At 38.2% G+C, this 15,591-nt stretch overlaps 1 protein-coding gene across 9 annotated transcripts in view; it reads left to right on the plus strand.

The window, feature by feature from the left end:
• Positions 1 to 15,591, plus strand: part of TRIM37 (tripartite motif containing 37) — a 146,058-nt gene that overhangs the window by 121,594 nt on the left and 8,873 nt on the right. For 6 of the 9 annotated variants that reach the window (XM_042915290.1, XM_042915298.1, XM_042915294.1 and 3 more), the window contains 3 exons: positions 7,664 to 7,774; positions 9,135 to 9,213; positions 9,830 to 10,411. In XM_042915290.1, the coding sequence (XP_042771224.1) occupies positions 7,664 to 7,774; positions 9,135 to 9,213; positions 9,830 to 9,848 (209 nt within the window). In that variant the 3' untranslated portion in view covers positions 9,849 to 10,411. Of the gene's footprint in view, positions 1 to 7,663; positions 7,775 to 9,134; positions 10,412 to 15,591 lie in introns of those variants that run through there. The other 3 variants (XM_042915291.1, XM_042915296.1, XM_042915292.1) reach the window with 2 other exon arrangements.

A 15,591-nucleotide genomic window follows, 5' to 3' on the forward strand; every position in this document is an offset into this window, starting at 1 on the left:
CTCAAAGGACAGGTGTGTAATAATAAAAACAACATAATATTTACTAAGTCCTCATTATTATTAGAGACTGCTAAAGGCTACCAGATTTACCTTGTTTTTTCAATACATGCCTACATGATAGTTACTTTATTATCTTGATTTTATAGGTGAGTAAGCCCTAGTCTGGAGATGTAACTAAAGGGAGCCAAGATGGCAGAACAGCATGGAAGTTTTTTTGTGTGTCTTGCATCCATGAAATAGAGATGTAACTTACCTTACCCAAAGTCACAGAGTTAATAAATGGAAGGGCCAGAATTTGAACCCAGAGCCAGTGCTTTTTAGTAACCTAGTTCACCTTCAGAAAGATGATCCTAAGGCATGAGTACAAGTTAGTCAGGTGAAGACTAGTGAAAGATAGGGCCAGAATGGAGACAGATGACAGAACTTGAAGCATTACATTGTATGTCCTAGTTACAATTTGGAATTTGCACTTTGGGGTCTAAGCAAGAAGTAAGATAATAAAATTATGTTTTTAAATTTCTGTTCTAGGCACATTGTGGGGAATGGATTTGGGGTGGGGAAATGGATGTGGAATTAGGGGCAGGAAAACTGGTGAGAAGCAATGTTAAATTAATGTAGGTGCGAAGATGACTTTTACTTAATTTCAGCCTTAAACTCGTAAGTTAACATTATCTTAGCAATTTTTCTATGTAAATAGCTACTTGGCACCAAAAACCCTGAAACTTTTTGACAACAGTTTCATTTCTTATTTAAAGATAATTATTGATAGCTTATCATAAACTACAGAAAGGCATTTAATTGTCCACCTTTAGGGTCTACCATGCACTTTCAAGTCTTTCAAATTCTGATATTTAGAGTAAAGTAGTCATGTGACCCAGTAATATATAAGGAGCGATATGATATAAAGAGCTCAGCACTGAGTAAGAAAAGCTGCTGTAAGCATTCCAATCAACAGTGCCACAGAAGTACATCCTGGCAGTTTGTTGGGACCTAAACAGCTTGTTTACCGCTGGAGTTCCAGGATAGGCAGTGAGAAGAAAACTAATGGATGAGGCTGGAAGAAGGGAATACAGTGGACAAAAGGAGCTCTGAGCCTTTTGGAATCTACTTTGTGAGAGGAGGAGAGTGGGGCCTTGCTGCTGTGGTAATATTCTATCAGCAGAAGCAATTCTCAAGAAACCTTTATTCTTTATACTTACAAGCCTTGGTAGGAAGTCAACAAATGGGTTTGTCTTGTATCCGTGCTTAGGAGACACAAGGCTCTTATTTGAGCACAATACCTAAGAAAATTTTCTGTGTCAGATTACTGTGGGTAAGTCATTCAGTCTGTCTGTCTGTCTGTCTCTCAAATCTTCCTAAAGAAACTTTAAGGGGCGCCTGGGTGGCTCAGTCGGTTAAGCATCTGACTTTGGCTCAGGTCATGATATCATGGTCCGTGAGTTCGAGCCCCGCGTCAGGCTTTGTGCTGACGGCTCAGAGCTTGGAGCCTGCTTCAGATTCTGTGTCTCCCTCTGTCTCTGACCCTCCCCCATTCATGCTCTATCTCTCTGTGTCTCAAAAATAAATAATCATTTAAAAAAATAAAAAAAAAAAAGAAACTTTAAAATAAAGCATTGTTTGTGTTACTGGCTGGGAATTTGGGACTACTAAGGAGGTCTGTTAAATATATTTGCCCATCAATGAGATGGTCTTCTTAGACATGACAGGCATTAGAGCTTTTTTCTAAGTGGGACCATATGGGACAACCTTACATTAATCTTGTCTTTAATGGCCTGATACTGAAAAGGTTGACACTACCCATATCCCTGTCAATGCTGCTGCCAGTTGATACCCTCCCTGCAGAATTCTTGTAGGTAGACCAGTGTCTTCCTTGTGCAGTTTAAGACTGGAGAGAATATGCTCTGATTGAGCTCCTATTGAAGTAGCACAAATCTCTTTCAGTTAAGTCAAGGCTGTCAATATATCCATCCCAGGGAAAAGCCATGACATGCCTGTTACAAATCTTACTGGCAACCTAAGAGAGAAATACAGTTTGATACTCCAGCATAACTGATCCCTTTTGGGATATCGGTTAAGAGATTTTTATGTAAGTTAACAAAAACTCAATTCGCTTAAACGAAAAGGAAGGTATACTGTCATATTAACATGAAGTCTCACATAACTGTGGTAGGGCAGTTTCAGGGTTGGAAAACTTAGATGTTCAGTGTTCTCAAGAACTCATTTTTTCCCCATCTTCCCCATCAGAGCACCTTAACATCCTCTTATATCTCATTAATCACTGGCAGAAAAAGGAAACTTGGCAAAGTCTATAAACATTTGGTTCTCCTCCTTGACCCATTCCATGTGGCCATATGGAAGAGGGAAGACCAAACAGCATTGAGGTTCTGTATTAGAAAGGAGTGAGGCAGTGGTGCCCAGTGGCTTAGTTGGTTAAACATCCGGTTCTTGATATTGGCTCAGGTCATCATCTCATGGTTCACGGGTTCAAGTCTGTTTTGGGCTCTGCACTGACAGCGTTGGAGCCTGCTTGGGATCCTCTGTGCCCCTCTCTTGCTTACTCTCTTTCAAAAAATAAATAAACATTAAGAAAAAAGAAAAGAGTGAGGCAGGTAAAACATTAGTGTCTGTTGCACCAAGTGGTTAATATATTTCCTAAGCATCTGAAATTTGAGCACCCATCAATAAGGGAGTTAGAACTAAAAGTACAGTACTAACAGTACTAAGCATATAGTGGATGCTCAAAAAATGTGGTAGGTGATATAAAAATATCCTACTTCAAATTTCACTGTAAGATGCAGATTTTGTTTTCTGCATTTAACATCTCTGTGGCATCTTACATTTAATGGTATCTTATAATTACTATCAATGAAAGCCAGTTTTCTGAAAACCTATAAACACCTGGTAAGATTAAGAAAGGTCAGGTATTCCGACTTCTTAGAGTTGGTAAAATATCACTAATTTACTTAGGTAGGCAGTGGGTAGACATTGCAATATACGGGGCAAGGCACAGCATATAGCTTGTGGTCTGTTGACTGACAGCAGCTAATTTCATTTTTAAAAACAATGAAAGTGTTTGACCTTATGTTCACTCCCTCTCACTTATTTAAAAAAATTTTTTTCTTAAGTTTACTTACTTATTTTTGAGAGGTGGGGGGAGAGAATCCCAAGCGGGCTCCACACTGTCAGCAAGGAGCCCGATGCAGGGCTCAAACCCACAAACCATGAGGTACCAAGAGTCAGGCGCTTAATTGGCTGAGCCACCCAGGTGTCCCTCCCTCTCACTTATTTAAAAAAAAAAAAAAAATTTTTTTTTTTTAATGTTTATTTAGTTTTGAGAGAGAGAGACAGAACCCAAGTGGGGAAGGGGCAGAGAGAGAGGGAGACACAGAATCTGAAGTAGGCTCCAGGCTCTGAGCTGTCAGCACAGAGCCTGACGTGGGGCTTGAACCCACCGACCATGAGATCATGACCCAAGCCAAAGTTGAATGCTTAACCGACTGAGACACCCAGGTGCCCCCCTTCCCTCTCACTGATTGCAATGATTTGTGCAGGACCTGTTGACCCAGTATTGGGTATGGCCAACTATTAAGCTAGAGGTCAGGAGACCAATTTTGCTTTCTCATTACATTCACAAAGCTAGGGAACGTTCTTAAGTGTTCGTGGCCCTGTCTGGTACTATATAAATAAATAATAAGTTTATACTATACTTCATAGGAATCCAGTGAGTGGTATTCTAAGAAATAGGAAGTTTGGGGACCAAAATAATTCCCAACTTTTAAAGATATATAATGAATAAAGAGTTTGAAAGATTTGGGGAATTCCTGAGAATCCAGAGAATGATTTCCTTGTTTGTGAATCTGTCAGGAATTCAGAAACACTAGTTCTAGATCAAATTTATGCCTTTGCCTGGAATTTCAACCCACTTGTATAGTGGGTTTTAGTATTTTCAGCAACAGTTCCGTGAAGGGCCACAAGGTGGAGGTGGTGCTTCATGGAAGTAGCTGGTTTGGTCTCTAAGGAAGAAGTATCGTACTTTGCTTTTTATAGCAGGAAAGTTTTAGTTCTCTTTGCTGAACAAGGAGATTTCAGAAATGTCCATACACCCAGCCTATGTCTTCTAAATATTTAAGGGAGAAATAGTACTACACAAAACTCTTCTTGGAAACAGAAGAGGAAGAATTCACTGGTAAAGCCATTTGGGGCTATAGTTTTCTTCGTTGGAAGTTCTTTTAACTACAAGTTGTATTTCTTTAGTAGGTAAAATACTTATTCAGGTGATCTGTTTTTACCTGAGTGACCTTTGGTAGTTTGTGTCTATCAAAGAATTTCTTCATCTCATTGATGTTCTTAATTTCATGAGCATAAAGTTGTTTATTATCATTTTAATGTCTGTAGAATCTGTTGTGATGTCCCCTGTTTTATTCCTGATATTAGTAATTTTGTTCTCTTTTTCCTTAGTCTCCTTAGAAGCTTTTCAATTTTATTGATGTTTTTAAAGAACTAACTTCTTGTGTCACTGATTTCTTTTTCTGTTGTTTCCTGCAAATTTTATTTTTGTTCTGTATTTCCTTTCTTTTATTTGCTTTAAGTTTATTTACTCTTTTTTCTGGTTTCTTAAAATAGATGCTTAGATTATTGAGACCTTTTACTTCTCTAATGTAAGCATTTAATGGTATAAATTTCCCTGTAAGCACTGCTATAGCCACATCTCCCAAATTTTGATATGTTGAATTTTTATTTTCATTCAATTTAGAATGTTTTATTAATTTTGGAAAAATTTCTGCTGTTTTCTCTTAATGCATTGTCTGTCCTTTGTTTCTCTTGCTATCTGTGGCAGTCTGTTTGACACAGTGGAACTATCACCATTTATCCCCTTATATTTTAACTGCTTTTTAATGATTTTCATTTTTCTATTTCTTTAATATTCTGTTTAATTTCCTTAGTTCTGTCTTTAAGTTTGCTAACCTCTTTTCCAACTTTGCTTAAATCTATTAATATTTTAATTTTAATGACTGTATCTTTCATTTCTAGAAAGTCTGTTTAGTAATTTTTTAAGTTTCCTTTCTCATATTAAACAGGTCCTTATTTTATGAAAAAATCATGGTATTGTCCTTATATTTGTGTATTTCGCTTGACTCATTTCAGGTGGATTGCCTGCCTTTTTTGTTTTGTAAATTTTAATTAGAACACACCTTTCTAAGAATCTTTTTCTGCCTCATCTACCCCTCCCCTGAAAACATCCCCCCCCCCCCGCCGTGATAATTTATGACCTGGATTGTGGAACCTTCCCTCCAGAGAAGTTTTTTTGTTTTTTGTTTTTTAATGTTTTAAGAGTATTCACAAGCACTTCTATATCTGCTCTAAAGTCTTTGTTAGTTAGATACTTCCAGCATCTCATTCATTTCAGCATTGATGTTTGTTGATTGTCTTTTCCTAGGTCTTCATATGCTGAACTCATTTTGGATTGTATCCTGGATTCTTTTTTTTCTTTTTTAATCTGAAAGAGAGAGAGAGGAAACACGAGCAAGTGGGAGAGAGGGGCAGAGGGAGAGGGAAAGAGAGTCTTAAGCAGGATCCACGCTGGGCTCCCAACACAGGGCTCCATCCCATGACTCTGGGATCATGACCTGAGCCAAAATCAAGAGTCAGACACTCAACCGACTGAGTCACCCAGGCACCCCGTATCCTGGATATTTTTAATATGTTATGAGATTCCGGATCTTATTTAAATCTGACAGTTTGGGGCACCTGGGTAGCTCAGTCAGTTAAGCGTCCGACTTAGCTCAGGTCATGATCTCACGGTTTGTGAGTTCGAGCCCTGTATCGAGCTCTGTGCTGACAGTTCGGAGCCTACAGCCTGCTTCAGATTCTGTGTCTCCCTCTCTCTGCCCCTCCCTTGCTCCCTCTCTCTCTCAAACATAAATAAACATTAAAAAAAATTTTTTTTAATGTTAAATCTGACAGTTTGGTGGTGGTACTTCAAATTCTGGTCTACACCAATATACCTGTTCCTATTTACTTTTCAGTACCCTTAAAGAGCTGCTTCATGGATTCTGTCCAGGTTTTATAGCTTCATTTAGTGGGAAAGATGGAATGGAATGTGCTTATTACTCCATCTTACCTAGAACCTTTACTCCAGAAGATTTTCCGTCTGCTTTATTCAAATAGCACTAGCTCCTGACCAATTTTTGTATTAATTTCCTGAGACTTAAACCTCAACTTTAAATCCCAAACCTAAATTAGGCACATAGGCCTTAGTTTGAATTCTGAGATCAGCTGAGACCAGCAGAAACAGACAGGAGACTGTATTCCTATACCAGTAGGCAGACTTTTTCTAGTCCGTTCTTTCAATAAGAATTTTAGCTTTATGCAGGGAAATAAGTTTCAGTCATTCAACTCCCTTTCTGTGGTGGGTCCAAGGGAATATTAAAGATGTTCACATCTAAATCTTGGGTTTCTTTGGCATCTGACCTGTTAGTTTTCCCTACCTGTTTGTTTTGGTACCTGTGTATTTCTCTTCTTTTTTTTTTTTTTTTTTTAACATTCATTTATTTTTGAGAGAGAGATACAGTGCAAGTGGGGGAGGGGCAGAGAGAGGGAGACGCAGAATCTGAAGCAGGCTCCAGGCTGTGAGCTGTCAGCGCAGAGTCCGATGTGGGGCCCGAACCCACAAGCCGTGAGATAATGACCTGACCCGAAGTTGGAGGCTTAACCAACTGAGCCACTCAGGCACCTCTCTCTTCTTTCTTTTAAATGGGCTGTTCATTAACATACCTTTTTTTATATTTTCTTTAGCATGTATAAGGGCTTATAGCAGGAAGATTTCCAGATTTTCTTGGTCACTATCTTGTTGAAAGAGAAGCACTTTCTATAGAATTCTTCTTTTTCTTTTTTCTTGTTTTAAGTTTATTTATTTATTTATTTTGAGACAGAGAAAGGGAAAGCACAAGTAGGGGAGGGGGTAGAGAGAGGAGGAGAGAGAATCCCAAGCAGGCTCCACACTGTCAGCTCAGAGCCCAACAGGGTGCTCAAACTCACAAATTGTGAGATTATGACCTGGACTGAAATCAAGAGTCAGATGCCTAACTGACTAAGCCACCTGGGTGCACTTAGAATATTTCGTTTAAGAGTCAGTTGATGTACGTAAAAACAAAATTGGAGGCCGAAATGGGATAGTAACTCATTTATTGCTAAGAGTTTTTGGAATTTCTTATATACACGCATATGTGTAAGTATAACCGTGTATTTATATAACATTTATATGTTTTAGGCTAGAAACGATTACATCTATATTGAATCAGGATTAAAAGTTTCTATTATCTCTTATGACTCTAGAAAAAACTGTTTGCTTTGGAAAAAATATTCTCAATATAATGAAATTAATACTGGTTTCAAATTACTGCTTGCAGGTACTTTCCACTACTTGTGGAAAGGGCAGTTTTAATCTTTGAGAACAAAAATAAAACCACTGCTCTAAATAACTAATGAGAACTGAGGTTTGTGTGGTTACTTTTTTATTTGTTTTGTTTGGTGTCTTCCATTGTCTTGGGATCTAGGGTAAAATTCAGTAGGAATCTCAGTTTAGTGGGCGAGGAGACTTTGTTTTCCTTTCACTAGCAGTGGTTTCATTTCAGAAACATGTTCTCCCCTTCTTTCATGCCAGGAATGAGTAGTGACAGTGATATTGAATGTGACACTGAGAATGAGGAGCAGGAAGAGCACACCAGCATGGGAGGATTTAACGACTCTTTCATGGCACAGCCCCCAGATGAAGGTGCGGCACATGGTCTCATTTCACAGAGATTAATAAAACCATCTCTTCTGCTGCTATTGCTGCTGCTTCTTTTGCTTCTGCTGCTGCTTCTCTGCTGTTTCTGCTTCTTTTTCTTTTTTAATTATTGTCTTTTGTGAAACAATATTCTATGGGGTAAACTAAATGGTGAGTACTGAAAAAATGTGCTAGGTACTGTTTAGTCAGATACCTGCTGGATACTACTTAATGGAACGGGATCTGCAACCTGCTCTAGTGTATAGCCTGTAACCTAAGAATAGCATTTATGTTGTACAGAGCTTTTAAAAACAAAAACAACACTGAGAAGACTTTTCCATAGAGGCAGTCTGTAGCCTACAATACCTAAATATTTTCTATCTGCTCTTTCATAATAAGAAAATGCTTATCAACCCCTGGGGAGGGTTCAGATGTTATTAGATGTTAGTAGCCTAGCTTAATAAGGAAACTTTTTAAAAGATTTTTTTTCTGACTTCTTAGAAATGCATTTAGTTTATGGAAGCATCATTTTTTAAATTTCCTCTTCCTCCCAAAATAGTTTTAGGAATAAAACTCACTGAGATAAAGTCATTGTTAGTATTTTTGTTTTGTTTTAGGAATACCACATAATGATTTGATAGTATGTATGTATTGGGAAATGATTAACACAGTAAGTTTAGTTAACATCCATCACCCATTATTAATATTTTATCCAGAGACTTTAATGATCAGTCTTAGCATTCCTCTGCAAGATTTCCTGGAATGGCAACATTGTTAGGCTTATGCCAGTTTTTGGCATTACAATTTTACAGATTTCCCTGAAGTTCTAGTTTTTTTTGTTTTTTGTTTTTTGTTTCCAAAATAGAGCTGAGCAGTTGATGGTTTTTAGGTATTATGACACTGTTAGTAATTTTCTATTTCTGAAAGAAGCAGCTAGATTTTGGGCACGTTATTTTGAGTGCTGATGGGTTTTTTAGTGATATTTGCATGTGCAATTTAATTTGCCTTAAGATACATTTTAATGTTTACAAAGTCAGTCTTCAAAGTATATACATCATCATCATTTCCTGTTCCTTTCTTCAGCTGCTCCCACAGTGTCCCCAGGAGAACAAAGTTAGGCAGTGACTTTCATCTTCTACTTATGGGTATTACACATTTTACTTTTTCTTGTTGTTTTTTTTTTTTTTTTCCTTTGTGCTTGCTTATACCTGATTCAGATAACAAATTTTCTATGAAGACAGAGGTTTGTCTACAACCCATGAATCTTTGTCACTTAACTAACATGCTTAGGAAGATCACTTAAAGACATGGAAAAGAAAATACTGGTCTTTAAAAACTGTTATCTGCTTTTAATTTTTTATATTAGATACGCATTCCAGTTTTCCTGATGGTGAACAAATAGGCCCTGAAGACCTCAGCTTTAATACTGATGGAAACAGCGGAAGGTAATTTTCAAATCCAGAGAACTGACTTGCAAGCTACCTTGACCCTGAGATTTGCTTTAGTTGGTGCTCAATTTGTCATCGGTCAGATAATCAGATTTGGTCTTATTTTTTTCATCATCTCTACCTGAAATAGTATTTCTGAAACTTTAGAAAGTAGCACAATTGTAGTATATGACATTAGTACACAGGACAAAATTAGCAGTGTGGGAAGAATTTTGTGTAATGTAATGAATTAACAGTGTAGTCCTCAATTAATTTAGTAAATCAGTATATTCCTAAAAGGCAGTTTGTCTCCTGCAGTAGAAAGGTGGTTAACTGCCGGACAGTGTACGTAGAGACCGTGCATGCGCTCAGTAACTTGCTCAGTCTCGGTACCCCTCTATCCTTGGCTAGATTCTCAGTTGTGTTTAAATGACCACTTTATAGTTTGGGTTTTAATCATAGTTTATAGCTTCATTAGTGCCTGTAAATTAGGGAAGAGAAAAATTACTTATGTATAGATTCTGCCCTGTAGATACTTTATGTGAATAAATAAAGCAAAAGTAGACTGAATCTCCTCTTTGGAGTATGTTGGCTGACTAAAAGTTAATTTATTTATCTTTTCTTGTTTGTTCAGGTGTAGACACACTGATTAATGGCATAATCTTTCTATTATATGACTTTTACATACAGAATTTTAAATGAGTTAAGTTCATGTGAATTGGTCATGTTCCATATGAACACATGGAAGATCATTTACAATTATTTCAGTTTTTCCTGCCTTTTATTAAACAGCTGTAGTGCAACAAGTAGTTTACAGCCCTCTTGTCTCTTTTATTTTCATCAGTTGGACATTGTTTTCAGTGTCAATATGTTTAAAGATTCCTACACATTGCACAGTGGTTTACATGAAACTGTGGTATAATGTTTACTTTCATACTTAATTAGCCCAAAATAATTGCCAAACTTTCCATTGTGCTCCTGGATTTGTGTTTGAGCTGCTATAGCATTTGTGAAAAAATACACTGAAAGTTGGTAAGAGACTATTGAAGAAGCATGAATATAATACATGTGAGAGGCACCTCCTCTACTTATATTTTACTTAATGAAGATTATTTGCTTTTCCATGTCTAATGTCTTGCCAAATTCTGTGATTCATGGTTGGCTTTTGTTCAAAACAGGTCGCACTTTTTGTTAATAAAATGAACTTGAGAAAATATTATGCCTCTGCAATTTATTAAAAGTGGGACAGGAAGTCCCCCACCCTTTTTTTTCCTATTCACATTGCCTGTGTACAGTTGAGGCTGTTAAGCTCTATAGACTGTTAGTAGTAAATGCATGAGGAAATTAAGACTTACTTATATTTTATACTCTTACACTCTTGGTAATATATATGATTGCTTTTTCTCCTTAAAAGCTAGTTGGAGGGGCGCCTGGGTGGCTCAGTCAGTTAAGCATCTGACTTCAGCTCAGGTCATGATCTCACGGTTCATGAGTTTGAGCCCCACGTCAGGCCCAGTGCTGACAGCTCGGAGCCTGGAGCCTGCTTCAAATTGTGTGTCTCCTTCTCTCTCTCTGCCCCTTCCCCACTCATGCTCTGTCTCTCTCTCTCTCAAAAATAAATAAACATTTTAAAAAAATTTTAAAGTTAGTTGGAAATATTTAAGTACTATAATCATATGAGAAGTAAAAATTTAGCATTCACTTACTAACATGATAGTGTTGGTGTAGTGTCATGTAGTTATTAGGTAGTTTATCATGCAGTGCTCTAAAACATAACTAATACAATCTTTAACACATTTCAGTATCTCTTAGATAGAAATGTTTTTCGGTTTATCACATTTTGTTGACATTTTTTTAATCTGACTTTTTGTTAACCTCTATACTGCATTGTAATAGATGAAGATATAAAGTAACAATTTTACACCTTTAGTGTTGAGGGCAAACCATTGTACGGATTGATTAGATTTTTTTTTTTTTAAGTTTATTTATTTTTGAGACAGAGAGAGACAGAGCATGAACGGGGGAGGGTCAGAGAGAGAGGGAGACACAGAATCGGAAGCAGGCTCCAGGCTCTGAGCCATCAGCCCAGAGCCCGACACGGGGCTTGAACTCACGGACCGCGAGATCGTGACCTGAGCCGAAGTCGGACGCTTAACCGACTGAGCCACCCAGGCGCCCCGAGTAGATTTTTTTTTTAATGAGGTTCATTAGTTGGAACCTGCAAACACAAATATGTTTGACTACTTTGAATCTCTCACTGTTAGCAGCTCTTTCTTCACTTTTATTTGATATAGAACTCCATGTTTTCCTGTGTATCTTTATAATTTTATTTATTTTTAAAATATGGGAAACTACATGTGGTTAAGAACTAAGAGAAGCCTGAGAGTAGACTGCTCATTTGGGAAAATTTACTTGTAAAGCTTCTAGCACACATGATTTAATCATGAGATTCTCTTAGGTCATTAATCTACAGGGTAGCATTTTGAGGTATCTCTCTCTCATTTATTGGGAGGAGGTATACTTTTTTTTTTTTTAAGTAGGCTTCATGCCCAGTGCAGAGCCTAAAGTGAGGCTTGAACTCACAACCCTGAGATCAAGACCTGAGCTGAGAACAAAAGCCAGATGTCTAATTTACTGAGCCACCCAGGCGTCTGGATATACTTTTTAAAATCATAGATGTTCTTAACCTTTGCTCTTAATTTTCATGACCTTGCAGTTTTTTTAGTGAGTGGATTCCCTAGAATAACATAGTGATATTTGGATCATGGTACATTTTTGTCTTAAGTATTTTTCTAGCTCTTCTGATGCTTTCAGGCTATGTATAAAAACAATCAGGAGTGCTCTCCTTATTTTGGATAAGTTGAGAGCTGGTTTAGACCATTTTATTTAAAAAACATTTTTTTTTATTATTTTGAGAGAGAGTGCAGGTGCTAGTGGGGGAGGGGCAGAGAGAGGGAGAGAGAGAATCTCAAGCAGAGCCTCACGTGGGGCTCGATCTCACAGACCCAAAGATCATGATCTGAGCTGAAGTTGAGTTAGATGCTCAGCTCACTGAGCCACCCAGGTTCCCCATAATTTTTTTTCTTTTTTTTTTTTTTCCTTTTTTTAAAAATATGGGGCTTCAACTCACGACCCTGTGATCAAGATCAGAACTGAGATCAAGAGTCAGAGGTGCCTGGGTGGCTCAGTTGGTTAAGTGTCCAATTCTTGATTTCTCCTTAGGTCATGATCTCACAGTTTGCGGGATCAAGCCCTTCATCAGGCTCCACAGCTGGCGGCACAAAGCCTGCACGGGATTTGCTCTCTCCCTATCCCTCTGCCCCTATCCCACTCATGCTGTCTCTTTCTGGAAAAAAAAAAAAAAAAGAGGGTGTTTGGGTGGCTCAGTCAGTTAAGCATCCGACTTCAACTCAGGTCATGATCTCGTGGTTTGTGAGTTTGAGCCCCAGGTCGGGCTCTGTGCTGACAGCTCAGAGCCTGGAGCCTGCTTCAGATTCTGTGTTTTCCGTCTCTCTGCCCCTACCCCACTCTCACTGTGTCACTCTCAAAAGTAAACATTGGAAGAGGAAAAAAAGTCAGACATTTAACCCACTGAGCCACACGGGCAACTGAAACCCTTTTAAATTGGTAGGATTTCAGTTTACTTTGATAGCAAGATTATTTTCGGTTGTTACAGCTGTAGGAAAATTGGAAAGTATTTGGTTCTTTACACTTGCACAAAAACTTTGTAGGGAAAATATTTGAGCTTAATTGTTGTATTCTCATGTATTTTAGGAAGCTAACTTATTCGTATATTCTGAGTCCATATTTAAGAATAAAGTCTATCTCTTGAAAAGCAAAAAATGCAAGGTTCTAAAGAAATGATATTGAACCTGCCCTCCTGGTATAAAATTCTCTGTTTTGTAATTAAAGTCGGAAACATGTTGTACCAAAAACCAAGAACTAACTGGTAGGTAACTAAAGGACAGAATGAGTACTCAAAAGCAGTTCCATTATGGTGAAGAAAATGATGCCTATTTTGTTGGGCTCCAGTTCACTTCAAGTAATTTTGTTTGTGAATTATAAAATGGTAAGAAATAGGCAGCATATATAAATTTTCAGTCCATTGAGAAAAATGGGATTCAGTTAACAAGTGTCTGCCATTCTCTCTAGGTAGACAACTACTGTCCTTGAGCCAAATCCCTACGGCTGTTTATTTTTGGAAACAAAGTGGTTTTGGAACATATTAATATCCATTCATTTATAGTTTGTCAGTGACTGCTTTTGCCGTACAAAGGCAGAGCTGAGTACCCGCTAAGGAAACCTGTTGGCTCCAGAGCCTCAAATATTTACTCTCACACCCTTTACAGATAACAATTGCTGGCTTCTGCTCTGTTGATATTAATGGGAACTTCATGGTTTTTTTAGTATAGAACGTTTATGTTTGAAAAAGCATGATTTTTAAGTCAAAAAGGTGAACATTTGATTAGTTTTGTGTTTACTTTTGTGTGGGGTACTGTCCTGTTCTAGAATCATAAGAAGGCTGAAAGGGGCACCTGGGTGGCTCAGTTGGTTTAAACATCTAACTCTTGGTCTTGGCTCCAGTTATGATCTAATGGTTTATGAATCCGAGCCCCACTTCACGCTTTGTGCCGTCAGTGCAGAGTCTGCTTGGGATCCTCTCTCATTCCATTGCTCTTGAAGACCAAACGATTTCAAAGGTGAAGGACCTGTTAGCATTTAGTAGTGCTGGATCTTTTTTTTTTTTTTTTTTTTTTTTTTAATGTTTGTTTATTTTTGAGAGAATACGAGCGGGGGAGGTGCAGAGATGGAGGGAGACACAGAAATGGAAGCAGGCTCCAGCCTCTGAGCTATCAGCATAGAGCCTGACACAGGGCTCGAACTCACCAACCACAAGATCATGACCTGAGCCAAAATCAGACGCTTAACCACCTGAGCCTTCCAGGCACCCCAGTAGTGGGATCTTTGAAAAATATAATTACTTTCCCAAATTCTAGTCATGTTATATAGTAAGTCTGCACTGAATTCCTCAGTGGTGCCAGGAAATCTTCCCTCTTCCTTGGGGTGATATGTCTGCTTTGGCTATGCTACACTTTAGGTAGCAGTAAGAGGAGGAGAAGGCACCAGTTCCTTTTCCCTCTTCGCATTGGTTGTTCATGATCTGGTCTGCAAGAGCAGTCCCCCCCTTTCACTCCCATTCTCCTACATGTAGCTGTCATCACCTGCAGTCTGTGCAAATCATGAGTAGTGGACATAAATTTCCGATGAGTTCCTCTACGGTGCTTCTACTTTCTGGCACTTTGTGTATCTTTTAAGTCTTTTCCTTCCACCATTACCTTGTTTCACTATTTTTTTTTTTTTTTTAAGTAAACTCTACCACCAACTTGGGGCTTGAACTCATGACCCCAGATCAAGAATCCCTTGCTCTACCATCTGAGCTAGCAAGTGCCCCCAGTATTTAGTATTTTTATTTCGTGTTTCTTTCCTAGAAAATTTCTTCTTAATGAATGTTTTCTCTTAAGCCAAAGGATATAGCAGTTAATGCTTGCAGTGTGCACAGACATGGTTTCTGGACAGCTTTGACCAACTGTGTCATTGAATCCTTAAGTAACCGTTGAGGTAGATGATTTGTGTGTCCTACCCATTTGTCAGAGAAACATGCAGTTTAGGGAGGTTAGGTGATTCTCTGAAGGTTCCACACCACTGGCAAGGATGGAATGAATTGCTAGTCTGGTACTTTTTTTAGTTCTTCACACTTGAACCAAATCCAGCATTTTTATACCTAATAATTTTAAAGCTCCAGATTTTCCTATTTTTTTAACTTTTTATTTTGGGGTAATTTTAGATTTACAAAGAGATACAAAAGTCCTGACAGAGTTCCCATATACCCATCATGCAGCTTTTACTCAGCTTCTGCTTTTGTTAACATCTTCTATAACTGTAGAATAGTAATCAAAACTAGGAAATTAGTCTTGTTTACAGTACTGTTAACTACAGAATTTATTCAGATTTCACCAGTTAATTTATTTTTTAATGTTTATTTTGGGAGAGAAAATGCACACGTGAGCAGGGAGGTGAAGGGCAGAGATAAAGGGAGAGAGAGAATCCCAAGCGGCTCTGTGCTATCAGCGCAGGGCCCGAAGCAGGGCTCCATCCCACAGACCACGAGATCATGACCATAGCTGGTATCAAGAGTTGGCTGCTTAACTGATTAAGCCGCCCAGACACCCCCCCAGTTATTGTATTAATGTCCTTTTTCTGTTCCAGGATCCAGTCCAGCATCCCACATTGCATTTAGTTGTCATGTTTCTTTAGTATCCTCTGGTCAGTGACAGTTCTCAAGTCTTTCCAGTTTTTCATGACCTTGATATTTTCCAAGAGGACCAATTATTTTAT

Source organism: Panthera leo, chromosome E1, assembly GCF_018350215.1.
Source record: "Panthera leo isolate Ple1 chromosome E1, P.leo_Ple1_pat1.1, whole genome shotgun sequence".
NCBI lineage: Eukaryota > Metazoa > Chordata > Mammalia > Carnivora > Felidae > Panthera > Panthera leo.